We start from the raw sequence: 22827 nt of genomic DNA on the forward strand, positions 1-22827 counted from the left end.
TGTTTTTAACTGTATGTGTAGAAAGAAATAAAAGTCTCTTACTCACTATTGGTCTCCATGCTTTCACACAACTCCGTCTTCACTTCGCCGTTGGGTCGGTCGCTTCCCTTCTGCGACAGTTTCCCAGACATGGTGGCGGCGGTCACGATGGCCTGCATCACATCACCATCGTGTTTAGAAAGGATAAGATTTGACAGCACGTATGAAATTCAATTTTTTACCTTGAAGCTGCGTTTCCGCTTGGGCACGTTCTGCTCTGGGTGGAAGAGGATGATGTAGACTTTAGGCATGTAGAGCATCCCAAGGGAGACGGAGGCCGAAAGGCTGAGCGAGATGGTCAAGGTGGTGGTTTGGATGTACATCTACAACCATAAAAAAACAAATGTAAATGAGCGAGACATTTGCAGGGCAAGCCGAATGGAAGATGGCAACGCTTATTAACCCTTTAACACCGAGTGACGCGTTTACGCATATCATCTATGAAGCCTCATTTGAAAGTGCATACGTTGAGGTCCACGTACGTTTTTACTTTAAGTCGGTCACCAAGTAAGTTTTATAGTTTTATAGACGCCTCTTTTTCCCAGCTACTCTTCCAGTATCATTCAGTCTCAGCCCTTGCGTCCTATATTTCTTGGGCAGTTCCTTACTCTGTCTCTGGCTAGGCGTTTCCATGGAGGCTCTGTTGGCGCTGTTTATCCAAGTGACTCGAGGACGACTGATGCTGCTGCATATATCAGCTGATTGGTCTGAGTGATGTTACAGTGGGGATGTTCAGCAGTGCTGTTTTTACATCCTTCAGTCGAGATTCTGATGGTACTTTGTTCATATACACATATATGTATATATAAATATATATATATATATATATATATATTAGGGCTGTCAAACGATTAAAATTTTTAATCGAGTTAATTACAGCTTAAAAATTAATTAATCGTAATTAATCGCAATTAATCGCAGTTCAAACCATCTATAAAATATGCCATATTTTTCTGTAAATTATATATATATTCTGTAAAATAAATTTTTAGAATGGAAAGATAAGACACAAGATGGATATATACATTCAACATACGGTACATAAGGACTGTAGTGGGCATTTCACTCTACTGTCATTTAAATCTGTCTATGCTGTCCTCACTCCAAAGCGTCTACTTTTTCCAAAGCTAGACGGCTAGTGAACGACGCCTTAATAATCAGACTTCTTCCTTTTTCATCTGATTTATTAATAAAATGGCCTCAAACCATTGTCCTCTTTAGACCGCAGTAAAACTACAAAAAAAAGTACACAAGCATTGCATTAGCAACAACGTTAGCTTAGCACGCTATACAGGTTCACTAAACATAAACAAAAAGCGTCTCATACAAAAAATATAACATTTCGCTTACTAACATAATCTGTACATTCTTTACAACAACCATACTTACGGACAAATCTTGTCCAAGGATCATATAAGCACAACATTACAACGTAGGCGTCAGCCCGAGACGTCATGCAGCCATATTGAACTGGCAAGAAAACAATAAACCATGTCGCAAAGCGACCACAAGAGTTCGCTGTAAGACAGCACAAAAAGCCTTGCTGTAAAACTTACCAAAAGGCAGAATACTGTCTGAGCGGGAAATGTGCGTTAATTGCGTCAAATATTTTAATGTGATTAATTAAAAATTTTAATTACCGCCCGTTAACGCAATAATTTTGACAGCCCTAATATATATATATTAGGGCTGTCAAAATTATCGCTTTATATACATGGTCTTTTTGACGATAAAAAGCCTTAATACACATGGTCGTTTTTTGAAGATAAAAAGCCTTACTATACATAGTAGTTTTTTGAAGAAAAAAGCCTTACCATACATGATCGTTTTTTGAAGGAAAAAAGCCTTACTATACATGGTCGTTTTTTGAAAAAAAAAAGCCTTACTATACATGGCCCTAATATATATTAGATTTAGATAGATTTTATAGACTTCAGCATCCATGAGCAGTGTGTAAGTAATTATTGACATCAACAATGGCGGGCTACCAGTTTATTTTTTGATTGAAAATTTTACAAATTTTATTAAAACGAAAACATTAAGAGGGGTTTTAATATAAAATTTCTCTAGCTTGTACTAACATTTTTCTTTTAAGAACTACAAGTCTTTCTATCCATGGATCGCTTTAACAGAATGTTAATAATGTTAATGCCATCTTGTTGATTCATTGTTATAATAAACAAATAGTCCTTATGTACCGTATGTTGAATGTATATATCCATCTTGTGTCTTATCTTTCCGTTCCAACATTTACAGAAAAATATGGCATATTTTAATTCATTGCGATTAATTACGATTAATTTTTAAGCTGTAATTAACTCGATTAAAATTTTTAATCATTTGACAGCCCTAATATATATATATATATATATATATATATATATATATATATATATATATATATATATATATACAGGGGTGCACATAAGTGGTCCGCATGCGCGCATGCGTACTGGACGTAGACAAACGCGCTGGCCCCAAACGGCTTCCATACGCTTTTGCGTACCGATGGCTGACCACTGTATTTGCGGCGGACACAAGAAAATAACTTCTCAAAATGTCGAAGAGGCAGGCCACACTGAGTAATTACTTCTGTGTTCCCCCACCCCCGTCAAAAGACAGACAGACGACAGAGACGTCACCGGAGCTACTGAAAAAAAGGACTTTTGCTGAAAAGTGGCTACAGGAGGTACCATGGCTAGAAGCAAATGATGCTCGCACGGAAATGCGGTACAAAATGTGCCGTGAGAATCCCAATGTCGCCGATAAAAGCAGCGCATTTTATGTAGGGTCAAAGAATTTCAGCCATCCAAACTTTGAAAAGCACGAAAAAAAAGAGAGCATGTGGCAATTAAGCAAGCTATCGATGTCAAACAGGACCCCACTCGCCCTATGGACAAGTCGCGGAATAGGGCGGAATAAAGGACTGACAAACGTGTTTTTGCTCGCATTTTACAAAGCTAAACATGCACGTTCAATGAGGTGTTATGAGGAGGACATCCCACTTTTAAAAAGGCTTGGAGTTAATGTGGGAGCCGCATAATGCCCTTTATTTTGAATTGGTGCTTTTTATTTCTTTACATTTCACTTCAAAGTAATGGCAATTTTGTTGTGCCAGTTGATGTTAATCAAGCATTAATTGTTAATATAATTAATTAAAGCTAATTGGCTCTAAGTAAAGCTTGTCATAAATTTATCGCATCAAGCGGGTCGGCTCTCAAGCTCAATGAGGACCAAGTCACGTCTCCAGGTCCTCCTCTGAGAACCTGGGCAAAAAAATTATGTGCACACCTGTATGTATGTATATATATGTATATATATATATATATATATATATTAGAGATGTCCCGATCGATCGGGTCCGATCACGTCATTTTCAAAGTATCGGAATCGGCAAAAAAATATCGGCCATGCCTTTTTCTAATATATATATATTTTTTAATTAAATCGTTTTCTAATTGTATTTACAGACATAATATGTTACACTTATCTTACTTTAGGCTTAAGGTAGGGTTATCAAATTTATCCCAATAACGGCGGTAATTAATTTTTTTTAAAAATGCATCACGTTTAAATATTTAACGCAATTACTGCATGCGCTGCACGACCCACTCACACATTGTCGCGCTCCATCTGTAACGGCGCCGTTTTGCCTATATAGAGAGCTAAAAGGGCGGCATAAAATGAGTAGAGTGAATTTTGGCAGCCTTTGGAGCCTTATTGTAATTGGCTAAAGCCTTATAATCCCTCTCCCTATGATTAGAAATATCATGAGAAGCAATGTGGGGAAACAAGGTAGCAATTGATCTTTTTCTTAACATCTTATGTTATTTCCCAACGCAGAGAAGATATATCAATTAGTAGCACTACGCACAGTCGTGGTTCCACTTCCCATCATGCATTTGGGCATGGCATTCAGTATCATTTACTGAAAGCTCAACAAATACACTAGATGGCAATATTTAGTCACAATATACAAAGTCACAAGTCTTTCTATCCTCTCACAGAAAGAATGTTAATAATGTAAATGCCATCTTGAGGATTTATTGTCATAATAAACAAATGAATGTTGAATGTATATATTCGAGTTTTATTCATTTTTATTCATTTTTTTCTTAATGCATTGCCAAAATGTATATGATCGGGAAAAATTATCGGGAATGATTGGAATTCAATCGGGAGCAAAAAAAAAGCAATCGGATCGGGAAATATCGGGATCGGCAGATACTCAAACTAAAACGATCGGGAGCAAATAAAAATAATGATCGGAACAACCCTGATATATATATATATATATATATATATATATATATATATATATATATATATATATATTTTTTTTTTAATAAAGTCATGGGTGCAATACCTAACCTCATAAAGAGATATCGAGATATCCTCCAAACCCTTTTTGTGTTAGATGACATACATGTAAACGTATATATATACTGTATATATTGACTCCAATTATTGTCTCTTCACTTTTCCGTCAACAGACAATAGCAGAGACGATACATAGACTATTTTTGCACCGAACACACACAAATTTCTGCATGACCGGTGACATCACCAATGAAAATTCACACTGCCTGCCCCACTTATCCAAAATATCTGCTGTCAAGCACTCAAACTTATGGCCTCTGGAATCGAGGTCTAAGGATGTGCATACGCGCACACAACGCATGAACGTGCGAGCAGATAACACTGACAATAACCAGCGGTAAAAGGAAGTGCGCAGCCAGCAAACTGGACGCTAACAAAGAGAGGCTTCCCACGAATAAACACGCTCAAAAATGGTCAAGCGTGTACTTCCATTTAGAATTACCTTGCAAGTTTGACTGAAAACGTCATCAGCACTTCTATGAAAAAGTGATTTTCTTCCTCCAAACAAATTAAAGAACAGATGAGGGATCAAGTCAATGAACCAAAAAGAATATACAGTGGTGCAAATAAGTATTTAGTCAACCACCAATTTTGCAAGTTCTCCTACTTGAAAAGATTAGAGAGGCCTGTAATTGTCAACATGGGTAAACCTCAACCATGAGAGGCAGAATGTGGAAAAAAAAAAAACTGAAAATCACTTTGTTTGATTTTTAAAGAATTTATTTCCAAATTAAGAGTAGAAAATAAGTATTTGGTCACCTACAAACAAGAAAGATTTCTGGCTGTCAAAGAGGTCTAACTTCTTCTAACGAGGCTCCACTCGTTACCTGTATTAATGGCACCTGTTTTAACTCATTATCGGTATAAAAGACACCTGTCCACAACCTCAGTCAGTCTCACTCCAAACTCCACTTGGGCCAAGACCAAAGAGGTGTCGAAAGACACCAGAGACAAAATTGTAGACCTGCACCAGGCTGGGAATACTAAATCTGCATTAGGAAAAACGCTTGTTGTAAAGAAATCCACTGTGGGAGCAAGTATTAGAAAAAGGAAGACATAAAAGACCACTGATAATCTCCCTCGATCTGGGGCTCCATGCAAGATCTCACTCCATGGCGTCAAAATGATAACAAGAACGGTGAGCAAAAATCCCAGAACCACACGGGGGGGACCTAGTGAATGACCTACAGAGAGCTGGGACCACAGTAACAAAGGCTACTATCAGTAACACAATGCGCTGCCAGGGACTCAAATCTTGCACTGCCAGAAATGTCCCCCTGCTGAAGCCAGTACACGTCCAGGCCCGTCTGCGGTTCGCTAGAGAGCATTTGGATGATCCAGAAGAGGACTGGGAGAATGTGTTATGGTCAGATGAAACCAAAATAGAACTTTTTGGTAGAAACACAGGTTCTCGTGTTTGGAAGAGAAAGAATACTGAATTGCATCCGAAGAACACCATACCCACTGTGAAGCATGAGGGTGGAAACATCATGCTTTGGGGCTGTTTTTCTACAAAGCGACCAGGACGACTGATCTGCGTAAAGGAAAGACTGAATGGGGCTATGTATCGAGAGATTTTGAGTGGAAAATCTCCTTCCATCAGCAAGGGCATTGAAGATGAGACGTGGCTGGGTCTTTCAGCATGACAATGATCCCAAACACACAGCCAGGGTAACAAAGGAGTGGTTTCGTAAGATGCATTTCAAGGTCCTGGAGTGGCCTAGCCAGTTTCCAGATCTCAACCCCATAGAAAATCTGCAGAGGGAGTTGGAAGTCTGTGTTGCCCAACGACAGCCCCAAAACATCACTGCTCTAGAGGAGATCTGCATGGAGGAATGGGCCAAAATACCAGCAACAGTATGTGAAAAGCTTGTGAAAAGTTACAGAAAATGTTTGGCCTCCGTTATTGCCAACAAAGGGTACATAGCAAAGTATTGAGACGAACTTTTGGTATTGACCAAATATTTATTTCCACCATAATTTGCAAATAAATTCTTTAAAAATCAAACTGTGATTTTTTTTTTTTTTTCACACATTCTGTCTCATGGTTGAAGTTTACCAATGTTGACAATTACAGGCCTCTCTAATATTTTCATTTTATTTGCCCCACTGTAAAAGGCTCGTTTTTTGCAAGCAAACATCAAAACTTTTGGGGTAAAATGATGAAAAAAAGCTGCTTTACAACCATAACAAGTATTTTGTTTTTCCTTTTCGTGTCACTGTATGGTTGACGGCCCTATGAGGTAAGGGATAGATAAAAGATGGAAAAAGGAAGACAATTCCCCACAGCGGTCAACTGAGAAGCCGGTCTCCTGTCAGCCACTTCCATCGCACGCAGCCTCCGGTCCAAGAGCATCTCTACCAGTTATTTACACAAAGCTGCACACAAAACACACATCAGGCTGGAGGGAAGGAAGGAAGGAAGCAAGACACCCCGCTGCGCTGACCGCAACATTGAGAAGTCGACAATTAGAAAGTTCCTCCCTCCAGGTTGCAAGAAATGTTTCCACCTGCAGACAGACGCCGCCGTTGTATTCTCGCCAAAGCTCTCAGCTCCTTGGCTGATATCAACAGTCAAATTGCCGCCGCCGACTTGATTACACGGGAGCGCTTTAATTGCCGTCTCGAGAGGAGTCGCCGTCTTTTGTGTCAATGATAAAAAAAGTGCTTGGGATGATTTAACCTTGTTATTTTTTAATTAGCGCTGCGAGCGAAGCCTCCGAGCAGACTTTATTACAACGCTCGACGCCATCGTGACAGAACGTGATAGCTGCACTGCTAATTCTTGGGACACAGATGTGGCCATTTGAAGAGAGGCTCATAAATACAAAGCGAATGCCAAAAACGAAAAAAAAAAAAAAGGGATTTAGACTGCCATTATGATTCTTTTTTTGGGGGGGTACTGTATTCCATTTCATACACTCGAATATACTCGCGACCCTGAAAAGGATAAGCGGTATAGAAAACGGTAGAGAAAAGCCCCCTTCTTACTTAATCCTTACTCTTGCCTGCCTTAAAGCAATTACGTTGCCATGGCGACATATTTGCACTGCCTATCCGAACACGCAGTGGGGCAAATAAGTATTTAGTCAACCACCAATTGTGCAAGTTCTCCCACTTGAAAATATTAGAGGTCTGAAATTGTCAATATGGGTAAACCTCAACCATGAGAGACAGAATGTGGGGGGAAAAAAAACAGAAAATCACATTGTTTGATTTTTAAAGAATTTATTTCCAAATTAGAGTGGAAAAAAGGTATTTGGTCACCTACAAATAAGCAAAATTTCTGGCTGTCAAAGAGGTCTAACTTCTTTTAGCGAGGTCTAACGAGGCTCCACTCGTTACCTGTATTAATGGCACCTGTTTTAACTCATTATTGGTATAAAAGACACCTATCCACAATCTCAGTCAGTCACACTCCAAACTCCACTATGGCCGAGACCAGGGGTCCCCAACCTTTTTTGCACCACGGACCTGTGTTATTTGGGTCTTTTTTTTCACGGACCGGTGTTCTTACAAATTTTGCAACCCATCAAAAATTTCAACGATGCAGTTCTGCGCATGCGCGTAACGTTAAACATAGCCGCAAAATGCGCAAATGCAGCGATTCCAAAGTAAACACTACAAACTTTCTTGAAACTTACGTTTGATCATGGACTTGTAGAAAAGTTCTCCTCAGATACATCCTGCCATGTAAGCTGCACACAACAACTTCACACCGCTCTCACCATTAACGACTTCGCCTTGTCGTTAAAAAATAATTAAGAAGCCCACTTCACAAAGATACGATGTTGGAAATTGTAGCAAGCTTTTCAATGCTCTTGTAGCGATGTCAGGATATTCCAGAATGACTTTAACCCAGAACCTCGGTAGAGTTGTTGTCTCAAATGTACGTTTAATAAGGTCGCCGTCATTTGCTCAGACATGCTCGAATCACTCGGTTTATTCACAAACGGGTCACGAATCCACTCCTTCGCAGTTCATGGGTCTACGAGGTTGTAGGCTCGTCAGGTGCCCTTTTCGCTGTAAAAATATCTCCAAAGACGTAAGTTTTCCAGTCATCTTCGCTCGTGTGGGGGCTAATTATTTCCGGGAACAAATGTGCTGCGCCCGCGGCCTAGCAATACGTTATTATCGAGGACAAGCAATGGATTTCTATGACGACATTCTAATCTATCCCATAGTATTATATCTAAAGTAGACAGGGATATTGGTGTGTTAAGCAGGGGCACAGGGTTAATTCAGACAGAACGCGGTCGTTATTAAAATTTTATTTCTGTGCGGCCCGGTAGCAAATGCGCCACGGACCAGTACCGGTCCGCGGCCCGGCAGATGGCGACCCCTCGCCAAGACCAAAGAGCTGTCGAAGGACCAGGCTGGGAAGACTGAATCTGCAATAGGTAAAATTAGGCAATAGGTAAAATAGGAAATCTGTGCAGGGAGTTGAAAGTCTGTGTTGCCGAACGACAGCCCCAAAACATCACTGCTCTAGAGGAGATCTGCATGGAGGAATGGGCCAAAATACTAGCAACAGTGTGTGAAAAGCTTGTGAAGAGTTACAGAAAACATTTGGCCTCAGTTATTGCCAACAAAGGGTACATAACAAAGTCTTGAGATGAACTTTTGGTATTGACCAAATACTTATTTTCCACCATGATTTGCAAATAAATCCTTCAAATCAAACAAATCAAACAATGTGATTTTCTGTTTTTTTTTTCAACATTCAGTCTCCCATGGTTGAAATTTTCCCATGTTGAAGATTTCAGGCCTCTCTAATATTTTTAAGTGGGAGAACTTGCACGATTAGTGGTTGACCAAATACTTATTTGCCCCACTGTATCAAGTCAGGCGTGTAGACGGATGACTCGGATCAAATCTTACAGTGGTATGAAAGAGTATTTGAACCTTTTGGAATTTCTCACATTTCTCAATAAAATCATAATCAAATGTGATCTGATCTTTGTCAAAATCACACAGATGAAAAAGCAGTGTCTGCTTTAACTAAAACCACTCAAACATTTGTAGGTTTTGATATTTTAATCAGAACAGTATGCAAACAATGACAGAAGGGGGGGAAATAAATAAGTGAACTATCACATTTATCCCTTTAATGCCAGCAATATGAAGCAATCATCAGAGTCCCAAAATTTGAAAAATAAGGTCCTAATGAAACCTCTTTTTTTCAAATTTGTAAAAAGAAAAGTCAAAATGAATATGTGTAATAAACACTCAGATATCTATAACCCTTGCTAAATCCTGTTTGTTTTTTTCATGGAACCTGCAGATGCATGTGTTGACTTGCATCCATCATTTTTTTTTTTTCAAAAAGAAATGTCAAAATTCTGAATTTGTCTCAAAAACATGAAATTTTAGGTGTATCAAATGTGATACATTTGCCCCGTTTGGCAGCTATAACTCCAACCAGACATTGCTTGTAGCTGCAGACCAGTCTGGCACATTCATCCGGACTAATCTTGGCCCATTCTTCTCAACAAAACTGCTGTAGTTCAGTCAGATTCCTGGGATGTCTGGCATGAATCGCTGTCTTTAGGTCATGACACAGCATCTCAATGGGGACAGAAGTCTTGGCCACTCCAGAATGTGTATTTTGTTCTTCTGAAACCATTCGGAAGGTGATTTATTTCTGTGGTTTGGATCATTATCTTGTTGCAGCATCCATTCCCTTTTTAACTTCCAACTGTCTGACAGACGGCCTCAGGTTTTCCTGCAAAACTTTTGCATTCTTTCTTCCATTAATGATTGCAAGTTGTCCAGGCCCTGAGGCAGCAAAACAGCCCCAAATCATGAAAAACTTCTTGGTGGGGATAAGGTGTTGATGTTGGTGAGCTGTTCCATTTTTTCCTCCACACATGACGTTGTGTGTTACTCCAAAACAATTCAACTATCATTTCATCAGTCCACAACATATTTTGCCAAAACTTCTGTGGAGTGTCCAAGTGCCTTTTTGCGAACATTAGATGAGCAACAATGTTTTTTTTTTTTTTTTTAACAGCTTCCTTTGTGGAGTCCTCCCATGAAGAACATTCTTGACCATAGTCTTACTTATAGTTGATGTGTGCACAGAGATATTAAACTGTGCAAGAGATTTATGTAAGTCTTAAGCAGACACTCTAGGGTTCTTTTTTACCTCTCTGAGTATTCTGCGCTGAACTTTTGGCGTCATCTTTGGTGGACGGCCACTCCTTGGGAGAGAAGCAACAGTGCCAAACTCTCTCAATTTGTAGACAACTTCGCTGACTGTCGAGTGATGAATATCCAGACTTTTAAGATGGTTTTGTATCCTGCCACAGCTTTATACAAATCAACACTCCCTGATCACAGGTCTTCAGGCCGCTCTTTTGACAGAGTCATGATGTACATGAGACAATGCTTCTCATCAAAAAAATTCTTACCAGGTGTGTGTTTTATTGTGGGCAGGGCAGCTTTAAACTGCTCATCAGTTATTGGGCACACATCTGACTTAAAATGTCTGGTAAAATTGGCTTCAATTGCTCTTTAAGTCTACTTAGGCAGAGGGTTCACTTACTTATTTTCCCCCTTTTGTCATTGTTTGCATGCTATCCTCATTAAAATATGAGAACCTATCAATGTTTGGGTGGTTTTAGTTAAAGCGGACACTGTTTTTTCATCTGTGTGATTTTGACAAAGATCAGATCACATTTAATAATTCTATGCAGAAATGTGAGATATTCTAAAAGGTTCTGATACTTTTTCGTACTACAGTAATTCTCATGAAAATGTGTGGTGTTGTGAAGGTGATGTTGTTGAACTCGTATATCAGAGCACCTCTTTCCCAACGTGAAGTACATACACTTAACTACATTGTGCTTTATTTGACAAGAAACATTACCAGCGTGGATGCACACGTAGAGCCATTCAAACACAGCAGCTAGCTTGACTACGCAAGATCCTATTAAATCTGTCATCACGCATTACATTCTGTCAGAGGCTCACTGACGAGAGGCTGCTAAAACTCACTGGCTGAGCAAATACCAGGAGGGAAAGACAAAGACGTGATGCAACAGCTTCCTACACCTGCGCCGCAGTCAAAGTCAACCATAAAAGATCAGAAAACATGAAATAAAGCAGAAAAAAATCTCTTTCGTCAACCTCACGTTGCTGCTTTTTTTGCTTTTTGCATCATTTAGTATTACCGCGGAGTTAATCGGTTTAGGTGTCCTTGACAGGTGCCTGTCCTGACACGGCCCGTGACATTACACGACACCTTCGGGCTCAACAGCAACTTTACGGCCATTTTCAATCCCATTGTGGCTTTAATGCACATCGAGTATCTGTCCGATAACGTCTACCATAGGACCACTCATCATTTAAATCACCTGAGCAATGGGAGACCCATGAGATTTGGCTTGAATTCATTTGCGTGAATGAATCCTACTTGAAGCCATTTTCAGAAATCTATCACATAGAAGCTTTACAATTAACTCATTCATTTCCATTGAAGGCAATAGATGGTGAAGGGGATAGTTACCTTTCTCGCAGACACTGTATAACTGTTTGCATTAGTCTAACACATTCATTACAGTAAAGCATTAAACCATAGTTTGAGGGACGTTGCTCCATGCCATTTGACACAGTAGAGTTGTCCAACTTATCAGCCCTCGCCTGAAGGAAAGGACGTCAGCACCTCTTCGGTGGGGTGAGAACACCCCCAGCCAACCAGGACAACAAGTAGATAGTTAGACGCCTTAGACATCAAGACATGCCTCAGTTGCCTAACCCCTAACCCAGCCACGAAAGATGACACACGAACTTGACCGACCAAACCTGCCACAGAAGGATTATCCCAAGACAACAACCAGGCATGCCTTCCCCCTGGCCCACTCCACCGCAGTTTTTAAAAGACTAAACATTTAGCGAACAACTGCCGCTTCTCGGGGACATATCGATGTGTCCGTTGTTTGGCTGACCCCGGATCTAGCAAGGCCGGCCCAGCCGATACGCAGACTATGCAGCTGCTTAGGGCCACCACTAGGGGGCCCCCAATCTGGCAACCAAATTTTATACATTGTTAATAGAACATGGTGAATAATGTGGCGCGCATTGCCGTTCATCTATGCAAATATCCATTTTTTTGTCATTACAATCTGGCGACCTGGGGAGTGATATAATAAAAAATATGGGCCCCTTGGTAATATTTTGCTTTGGGCCCCCAAATGGCCTGGGGTCCAGCATTGCCTGTTTTTGCCTTGCTTTTTGATCACTTTCGCCGAATAAATTGTCAACCTCTTCTCGGTGAGCTTTCTTTCACCATTCAAACTGGAGTCAGTGCAAAGGTTAACGCTGGAGTGAATGCGCGGAGTTTGGCCTTCCGGCCGACTTGCTGGGGGCTGCGCCAGCGGGACGCCTATTGGTTCGGCTGTTGCAGTTGGCCAAATTCCTTCAATGGCCGATCGGTTCCACGAGGAAAAAGAATCCGGGGCGCAACATGATGATTACATCTACAAGGTAAATGACTCCCTTCATCTATTAGAGTATTTTTCTCCCTCTCGACATGTGGTTATGATATTAAAAAGAAAAAGAAGCTTTGACACACAAGTCGTAATAACTCAACGTTATGTCAAGGCAGCTTAATTGGGCCCCAGCGTGACCGCCGCCATCCACATCGGCTTCATTATCTTCTACAAAAGGCTACTTAGAGACTCGCGTCTTTATGCGTATTGGTTGCTGTGCGAGAGTGGGTGCGTGTGGGCCACGCGGTAAAGTGCAAAGGCTACTTCTTCAAGTGAGAGCTGTGTATGTGTGCACAAACTGGACATAGTCTAAGAGATTAGCCGATATTTGCTAAGGAGGAGAGCATCCAATTAAATTAGACACCAAGCAAAAACAGGGGAGTTAAGTTCACTGACCATAGCCTTATATCTGAGTCTATGGAAGTATTTTAAATTTAAACTCATATATTAATTTACTCACATACATAGGCGGATCTACTATTCAGGCGAAGTAGGCAATCGCCTTAGGCCCCCAACCCCCAACCAGCTGCCCTTGCTCCAACGAGCAAGGGCTTGGGCCACCGGAGCCAGCAGCACCCCCAACTATTCGTCATGTACAGTGCCTTGCAAAAGTATTCGGCCCCCTTGAACCTTGCAACCTTTCGCCACATTTCAGGCTTCAAACATAAAGATATGCACGCCCCACTCACGCATTTGTCGCGCTCATTCTGTAATAGCACCGTTTTACCTATATAGAAAGCTAAAAGGCAGCGTAAAATGAGTAGAGTGAATTTTGGCAGCCTTTGAAGCCTTTTTTTAATTGGCTAAAGCCTTACAATCCCTCTCCCTACGATTAGAAATAACATGGGAAGCAATGTAGGGAAGCAAGGTAGTAATTGATCTTTTTCTTAACACCCTATGTTATTTCCCAACGCAGAGAAGATATATCAATATAGATATATCCCATCATGCATTTGGGCATGGCTACAGTATCATTTACTGAAAGCTCAACAAATACACTAGATGGCAATATTTAGTCACAATATACAAAGTCACATTTATCCTTTAAGAATTACAAGTCTTTCTATCCGTGGATCCCTCTCACAGAAAGAATGTTAATAATGTAAATGCCATCTTGAGGATTTATTGTCATAATAAACAAACACAGTACATTCCGATCCATACTTCCGATCGTTTTTTTTTTTTTTTTTTGATTGCCCGGTGCGGGTTTTCCAGCACACCGATTTACAAAATCCATTCCAGTTTTTGCTTTGGTTTCCCTAAAGTCCGCACCACATTTTATGGCACACCTTCAGCACACTAGCATTACCGTCACCCAATTTACCTCCGTGGCATCTCCTACATTATGGCTGCAATGTAAATTTAAAGTTAATCAGTAAAAATGTCAAATGTCACCTGAGCATCTTGAAATGCTTGTCTTTGTCAAAAAAAAATAATCATGCTGGGACTGCGTCTAGGGCAAACAGCTGAAGGGAGTGCGTAGAATAGATGGAGATGGAGCAACAAAGTGTGGAGAAGATTGGGGAGTATACTCCATTTTTGGATTAAAATAAAAATGTCAAAGTATCGGAATCGGCAAAAAAACATCGGGCATGACTTTTTTTTTTATAGATATACAGTATATTTTTTAATTATATCGTTTTCTATTTGAATTTAACGTTACAGACAAAATGTCTTACACTCATCCCGAGTCTTTAGTTTTGGTTTAAAGTAGGGCTATCAAATTAATCGCGTTAACGGTAACGCATGCGCTGCATGACCTACTCACGCATTGTCGCGTTCAAACTATAATGGCGCCGTTTTACCTATATATAGAGCTAAAGGCCAGCGTAAAATGAGTAGAGTGAATTTTGGCAGTCTTTGAAGCCTTTTTTTAATTGGCTAAAGCCTTACAATCCCTCCCTCAACAACTAGAAATATCGTGGAAAGCAATGTGGGGAAGCAAGGTAATACCGGATCTTTTTCTGAACACCCTATGTTATTTCCCTACGCAGAGAAGATACAGTGCCTTGCAAAAGTATTCGGCCCCCTTGAACCTTGCAACCTTTCGCCACATTTCAGGCTTCAAACATAAAGATATAAAATTTTAATTTTTTGTCAAGAATCAACAACAAGTTGGACACAATCGTGAAGTGGAACAAAATTTATTGGATAATTTAAACTTTTTTAACAAATAAAAAACTGAAAAGTGGGGCGTGCAATATTATTCGGCCCCCTTGCGTTAATACTTTGTAGCGCCACCTTTTGCTCCAATTACAGCTGCAAGTCGCTTGGGGTATGTTTCTATCAGTTTTGCACATCGAGAGACTGACATTCTTGCCCATTCTTCCTTGCAAAACAGCTCGAGCTCAGTGAGGTTGGATGGAGAGTGTTTGTGAACGGCAGTCTTCAGCTCTTTCCACAGATTCTCGATTGGATTCAGTTCTGGACTTTGACTTGGCCATTTTAATACCTGGATACGTTTATTTTTTAACCATTCCATTGTAGATTTGGCTTTATGTTTTGGATCATTGTCCTGTTGGAAGATAAATCTCCGTCCCAGTCTCAGGTCTTGTGCAGATACCAACAGATTTTCTTCCAGAATGTTCCTGTATTTGGCTGCATCCATCTTCCCGTCAATTTTAACCATCTTCCCTGTCCCTGCTGAAGAAAAGCAGGCCCAAACCATGATGCTGCCACCACCATGTTTGACAGTGGGGATGGTGTGTTCAGGGGGAGGAGCTGTGTTGCTTTTACGCCAAACATATCGTTTTGCATTGTGGCCAAAAAGTTCAATTTTGGCTTCATCTGACCAGAGCACCTTCTTCCACATGTTTGGTGTGTCTCCCAGGTGGCTTGTGGCAAACTTTAAATGAGACCTTTTATGGATATCTTTGAGAAATGGCCTTCTTCTTGCCACTCTTCCATAAAGGCCAGATTTGTGCAGTGTACGACTGATTGTTGTCCTATGAACAGACTCTCCCACCTCAGCTGTAGATCTCTGCAGTTCATCCAGAGTGATCATGGGCCTCTTGGCTGCATCTCTGATCAGTTTTCTCCTTGTTTGAGAAGAAAGTTTGGAAGGACGGCCGGGTCTTGGTAGATTTGCAGTGGTCTGATGCTCCTTCCATTTCAATATGATGGCTTGCACAGTGCTCCTTGAGATGTTTAAAGCTTGGGAAATCTTTTTGTATCCAAATCCGGCTTTAAACGTCTCCACAACAGTATCTCGGACCTGCCTGGTGTGTTCCTTGGTTTTCATAATGCTCTCTGCACTTTAAACAGAACCCTGAGACTATCACAGAGCAGGTGCATTTATACGGAGACTTGATTACACACAGGTGGATTCTATTTATCACCATCGGTCATTTAGAACAACATTGGATCATTCAGAGATCCTCACTGAACTTCTGGAGTGAGTTTGCTGCACTGAAAGTAAAGGGGCCGAATAATATTGCACGCTCCACTTTTCAGTTTTTTATTTGTTAAAAAAGTTTAAATTATCCAATAAATTTTGTTCCACTTCACGATTGTGTCCCACTTGTTGTTGATTCTTGACAAAAAAATTAAATTTCATATCTTTATGTTTGAAGCCTAAAATGTGGCGAAAGGTTGCAAGATTCAAGGGGGCCGAATACTTTTGCAAGGCACTGTATATCAATTGGTCCCACTACGTACAGTCATCGTTGCACTTCCCATCATGCATTTGGGCAGAACAGTTAAATGGCTACAGTATCATTTACTGAAAGCTCAACAAATACACTAGATGTCAATATTTAGTCACAATATACAAAGTCACATTTATCCTTTAAGAATTACAAGTCTTTCTATCCGTGGATCCCTCTCACAGAAAGAATGTTAATAATGTAAATGCCATCTTAGGGATTTATTGTCATAATAAACAAATACAGTACTTATGTACTGTATGTTGAATGTATATATTCGTCCGAGTTTTATTCATTTTTTTCTTAATGCATTGCCAAAATGTATATGATCGGGAAAAATTATCGGGAATGATTGGAATTGAATCGGGAGCAAAAAAAAAAAAAACAATCGGATCGGGAAATATCGGGATCGGCAGATACTCAAGCTAAAACGATCGGGATCGGATCGGGAGCAAAAAAACATGATCGGAACAACCCTAATAATAATGCTAGAATTTTTTTTTAAAGAAATGTTTTGAATAATGTTGGAAAGGCAAAGTCAGTGTTCTAAATCTGTTTACTTTCCATTTTTTTGCACTAGTAAATGATATCAGCATTTAACCTCATTGTTTATGTGTGATTAATTATTGTTATTTACATGATTATTTGTACTTTAATAAAGAATTTAAGTGTTCCAAAATGGTTTTGTGAATTAATAAGCGTCGACAAAAATGTCATTGCTAAATTATGGTAGTTAAAAAAAAGAAAATTATTAGATTAGTCGACTAATCGTAAAACTAGTCGGCTGACTAATCAGGAGAAAATTTGTCGTTTAGGACAGCCCTAGTGCACCGGAACATATATCCTCCACACCCTTCTCACTTTTTAAACCCCTGACCCATGAAGAGGCCCCCTGGATATGTTCGCCTTAGGCTCCAAAATTGCCAAGACCGCCACTGCTCACATAGCAAATCTGTTTATACAATTTAAATGAATTGAAATTACTGCTACACAACTGAATAGGCCGACCACTGATAGCTACAACAAACCTTAGCACTCGGCATGACTTTAGGATTGATGACTGTGGTGAGTCCTGCTTAAGGGACGTGGGCGGTCACTGGCACTCCACCATAAATCTGTCTGATATGTGTGTACGCTAAGATAGATTGGTGTTCACTTCTGAAAAAGGGGGAGATTCTGATTACATGACTCCGCACTAGCCACACTACCTATGGCTTGAAAAAAAAAAAAAGAAGTCAGCATCACTCATGCTCCCCACTTCACCTCTTCTCTCATGTGCAATTTGTTGAGTCCCTTCAACCGCCCTGGGCTCTCCTGGCCTCAGTCCTCCCATCCCATCTTGCTATTACGACACTACGGCTCTTCTTGCTGCTCTCATCCCTCCCCGCGGCACTTGTCCGGACCTCCTCGGAATGCACAACGCGGCAGGTACGAGAGAGAAAAATAAAAAACAGAGGGATGGGAAAGGGATGCGGTAGGCGAGAGGTGTCGCTGACCATCAAGGAGCTGGTTTGGATTGCTAAGAAGTAGATCAAAGTTACTGTATAAAGCTGCTTGGAAATATCACCTATATTTCCTCGACTATTTTTGTCTTTCTCATCACGCTTCTGTTCCTCCCTGCTTTCATTAGTTGGAAAATAACATGCAAATGACTTGGCGGTAATTACCAGCCAGCCTTGTTGCACAAAGCGACGAGGATGAATTCTCAAAGACTTATTAAGATACGATGGGTTAAAAGTATCGGGAGAAAATATGGGTTTCTTTATGGCAATATTACTTATTTACACTTTATGGAAATACTTTCTACAGTGGTATGAAAAAGTATCTGAACCTTTTGGAATTTGTCGCATTTCTGCATAAAATCACCATCAAATGTGAGCTGATCTTTGTCAAAATCACACAGATGAAAATACAGTGTCTGCTTAAAGCAATACCACCCAAACATTTAACTTACTTATTTTTCCCGCCTTCTGTCATTGTTTGCATACTATCCTCATTAAAATATGAAAACCTATAAAGATGTCCCGATTCCGATCGATCCGGTCCGATCACGTCATTTTCAAAGTATCGGAATTGGCAAAAAAATAGCGGACAAGCCTTTTTTTAATATGGGTTTTCCCATTGGCAGTGTATCAAATACTTGTTCTCCCCACTGTATATATATATTTTAATTAAATCGTTTTCTAATTGTATTTAACGTTAAACACAAAATGTCTTACATTCATCCAGAGTCTTTAGTTTTGGCTTAAAGTAGGGCTATCAAATTTATCGCGTAAACGGCGGTAATTAATTTTTTAAAAATTAATTACGTTAAAATATTTAATGTAATTAACGCATGCGTTGCACGACCCACTCACGCATTGTCACGTTCAATCTATAATGGCGCCTTTTTACCTATATATAGAGCTAACAGGCAGCGTAAAATGAGTGGAGAGAATTTTGGCAGTCTTTGAAGCCTCTTTTTAATTGGCTAAAGCCTTAAAAACCCTCTCTCAACAATTACAAATATCGTGGGAAGCAATGTGGGGACGAACAGTAATGGTTGATCATTTCCTTAACACCCTATGTTACTTCCCAACGCAGAGAAGATATATCAATTGGTGCCATTACGCACAGTCATGGTTGCACTTCCCATCATGCATTTGGGTAGAACAGTTAAATGGCTACAGTATCATTTACTGAAAGCTCAACAAATACACTAGATGGCAATATTTAGTCACAATATACAAAATCACATTAATACTTCAAGAATTACAAGTCTTTCTATCCGTGGATCCCTCTCACAGAAAGAATGTTAATAATGTAAATGCCATTTTGAGGATTTATTGTCATAATAAACAAATACAGTACTTATGTACTGTATGTTGAATGTATGTATTTGTCCGAGTTTTATTCATTTTTTTCTTAATGCACTGCCAAAATGTATATGATCGGGAAAAATTATCGGGAATGATTGGAATTGAATCGGGAGCAAAAAAAAAAACCCAATCGGATCGGGAAATATCGGGATCGGCAGATGCTCAAACTAAAATGATCGGGAGCAAAAAAACATGATCGGAACAACCCTACCTATAAATGTTTGAGTGGTTTTAGTTAAAGCAGACACTGTTTTTTCATCTGTGTGATTTTGACAAAGATCAGACCACTTTTGATGTTGATTTTATGCAGAAATGTGAGAAATTCTAAAAGGTTCTGATACTTTTTCAGACCGTTGTTTAGTGTCAAATCGTAAATGAGCATGTTCTCGTGTCACGGACGGCAACAGATTTCCAAACGGTTTCTAGTTGTGGTGGTGATTCCAGTTCAAATGAATTGGACGCCGATCACCGTCATGTATAACATGTGTAACATGTACAAGCTAAATGCACATGCATTTTGTGACCTTTTTACGTCAGTTTGGGTATGTGATAAGGATTTTTTTTAAACATTTAAATTCATCTTTCCATATAAAAACGAAAAAAAAAAAAAAAAAAAGGCTTACGCTTCCTGTTAAAGATTTTGTTATTGTACGCATGCGCGACTCACACCTTGTCATTACTCACATCATTACCAGTCAGTGTTTCTATGCAGTTGTTATAATCCTCCTCAAACCTAAAATATTTGTTCACAAATCAAAGAAAATTGTTCAAACGATGGCTTACATCCTGAAAATCAAGGAACTAAAGTACGCTGTTAACTGACAGTCGTAAGTTTTTTAAGTACGTAGTAGGTATCTTCATTTACTTTTGGGATTTATGATTGTTGTTATATACTTTACGTCCATGAAATGCCAAAAAATGCTCCATACCCGACTCATTCGGTAATAAATATGAGTAATTGAGCCCAAAATCGTTCCGCCAATATAATTCCTACATGCTTAGTCAGAAAATGAAAGCCGATGACGACAATGTGATGAGAACGTTGATCATAATGTGAGCCCACCTGAGCAAAACTCTCCTCATTAAAGGCCCCCCATCAGTGAGTCACATCATTACCTGTTTATTCCCTTCCGCTTTCACTCTCTCCTCCTTCGAAACCAGCCAGATGCCTCATATTGGATACAGTATTCCAATTAGAAAGGACACATAAAAGGCTACACTTGGCGGATATCCCAATTACACTCAGCACGCCGGCGCACCAAAACACATAAAGTCGCACGGTCTAATTAGGTGAGTAAACGTCAAGAGAGCGAATGCAACAATATAGACGAAGTACGCAGTGGATACAAAGGACAGCAACGCGGCAAAATGTATGCAAGGTCATGGCCTCATTAGGTCAAATGGAGATTGGATCAGCAGAATGAGAGCTTACCCTCAATATTCATGAGTACAGTGCGACCTGATTGGCTTAAAGGGATCCTCTAGTTCTATTTCTTTATAAGTAATTCTTAAAAGATAAATGTTAGTATGAGTTATAATTAGGGTTGTTCCGATCATGTTTTTTTGCTCCCGATCCGATCCCGATCGTTTTAGTTTGAGTATCTGCCGATCCCGATATTTCCCGATCCGATTGTTTTTTTTCCCTCTTGATTCAATTCCAATCATTCCCGATAATTTTCCCCGATCATATACATTTTGACAATGCATTAAGAAAAAAACGAATAAAACTCAGACGAATATATACATTCAACATACAGTACATAAGGACTGCATTTGTTTATTATGACAATAAATCCTCAAGATGGCATTTACATTATTAACATTCTTTCTGTGAGAGGGATCTACAGATAGAAAGACTTGTAATTCTTAAAGGATAAATGTGACTTTGTAAATTGTGACTAAATATTGCCATCTAGTGTATTTGTTGAGCTTTCAGTAAATGATACTCTAGCCATTTAACTGTTCTCCCCAAATGCATGATGGGAAGTGCAACCATGAGTGTGCGTAGTGGTACCAATTGATATATCTTCTCTGCGCTGGGAAATAACATAGGGTGTTAAGAAAAAGATCAATTACTACCTTTCTTCCCCACATTGCTTCCCACGATATTTCTAATCGTAGGGAGAGGGATTGTAAGGCTTTAGCCAATTAAAAAAAAATGCTCCAAAGGCTGCCAAAATTCACTCTACTCATTTTACGCTTCCTTTTAGCTCTATATATAGGAAAACGGCGCCATTACAGATTGAACGCGACAATTCGTGAGTGGGTCGTGCAGCGCATGCGTTAATTGCGTTAAATATTTTAACGTAATACATTTTTTAAAAAATTAATTACCGCCGTTAACGGGATAAATTTGATAACCCTACCTTAAGCTTAAACTAAAGACTCTGGATGAGTGTAACATATTATGTCTGTAACGTTAAATACAATTAGAAAATGATTTAATTAAAAAAAATATATATATATATATTAAAAAAAGGCATGTCCGATATTTTTTGGGCCGATTCCGATACTTTGAAAATGACGTGATTGGACCCGATCAATCGGCATCCTGATCGATCGGGACATCTGTAGTTATAATATTTGATATCAAAACCCCTCTTAATGTTTTTGTTTTAATAAAGTTTGTAAAATTATTTTAAGTGATAGGTCGCCATTCTTGTTACGTCGCAGTGCGTGACGTCACCGGGCCCATTGCCGAAATTCCAGCGTGTCACTCGTTAGCTTTCCCAACATGTCGTCAGTTCTACCCTTCCTATTTGAACCAGATCTGAAAAGTGAAGAGCAGGACAGCACTATCGGTCGTTCACAAGATGAGTTTCAGGGGAAAATGCATGCAGCAAATACCTGATAAGACAAAAGTTGGGCAAAAGTCTCAATGACAACAGAGCGAGAGAGCGTATGCTGTTGGGAACTCCGGTTGGGAGCGAGAGTGTATGCTGTTGGGAACTCCGGTTTTATTAGCAGATATTCAAGGTAAGCATATTGCATTTTCAAACCTATCCCAATATAATTATGTAGATTGTTAGCATCCAGAGCTGCCGTGTGCTTTACATACAGTACAGGCCAAAGAGTACACCTTGTGTAATCCATGTCTTGTACATTGTAACGCGTGGTAGGTAGGATCCGCGTATAAAAGTACCAAAAAGGGGAGAAGCTTCCACTTATGCACATTTATTCACAAAAATAATATTTCCACCTTGACCACTCTTCACTCGGGAGCTCAGCAGTACGCAAACACGCATTCCCTGACAAACTCCAACATTGTTTTAAGGTCCACGTCAGAGTCACTGTCGTCACTGTAGCGTGCCATAATGCTTTAATTATTTAGTATGATTTTTTTTTTTAATTGAAGTTTTTTAATTGAAGCGACTTTTTTATTTTAAAAAATATATATTTTGATTGAAGGATTTT

At 39.6% G+C, this 22827-nt stretch overlaps 1 protein-coding gene across 1 annotated transcript in view; it reads right to left on the bottom strand.

Moving 5' to 3' along the window:
• The window catches only part of grm8a (glutamate receptor, metabotropic 8a), a 389718-nt gene that overhangs the window by 14043 nt on the left and 352848 nt on the right, over nt 1-22827 (bottom strand). The window contains exons 12-13 of the mRNA XM_057856119.1: nt 222-362; nt 47-152 (exon numbers count right to left, since the gene is read on the bottom strand). Of these exons, the coding sequence (XP_057712102.1) occupies nt 47-152; nt 222-362 (247 nt within the window). The remainder of the gene's footprint in view (nt 1-46; nt 153-221; nt 363-22827) is intronic.

This window comes from Corythoichthys intestinalis, chromosome 13, assembly GCF_030265065.1.
Source record: "Corythoichthys intestinalis isolate RoL2023-P3 chromosome 13, ASM3026506v1, whole genome shotgun sequence".
In the NCBI taxonomy this organism is placed as follows: domain Eukaryota; kingdom Metazoa; phylum Chordata; class Actinopteri; order Syngnathiformes; family Syngnathidae; genus Corythoichthys; species Corythoichthys intestinalis.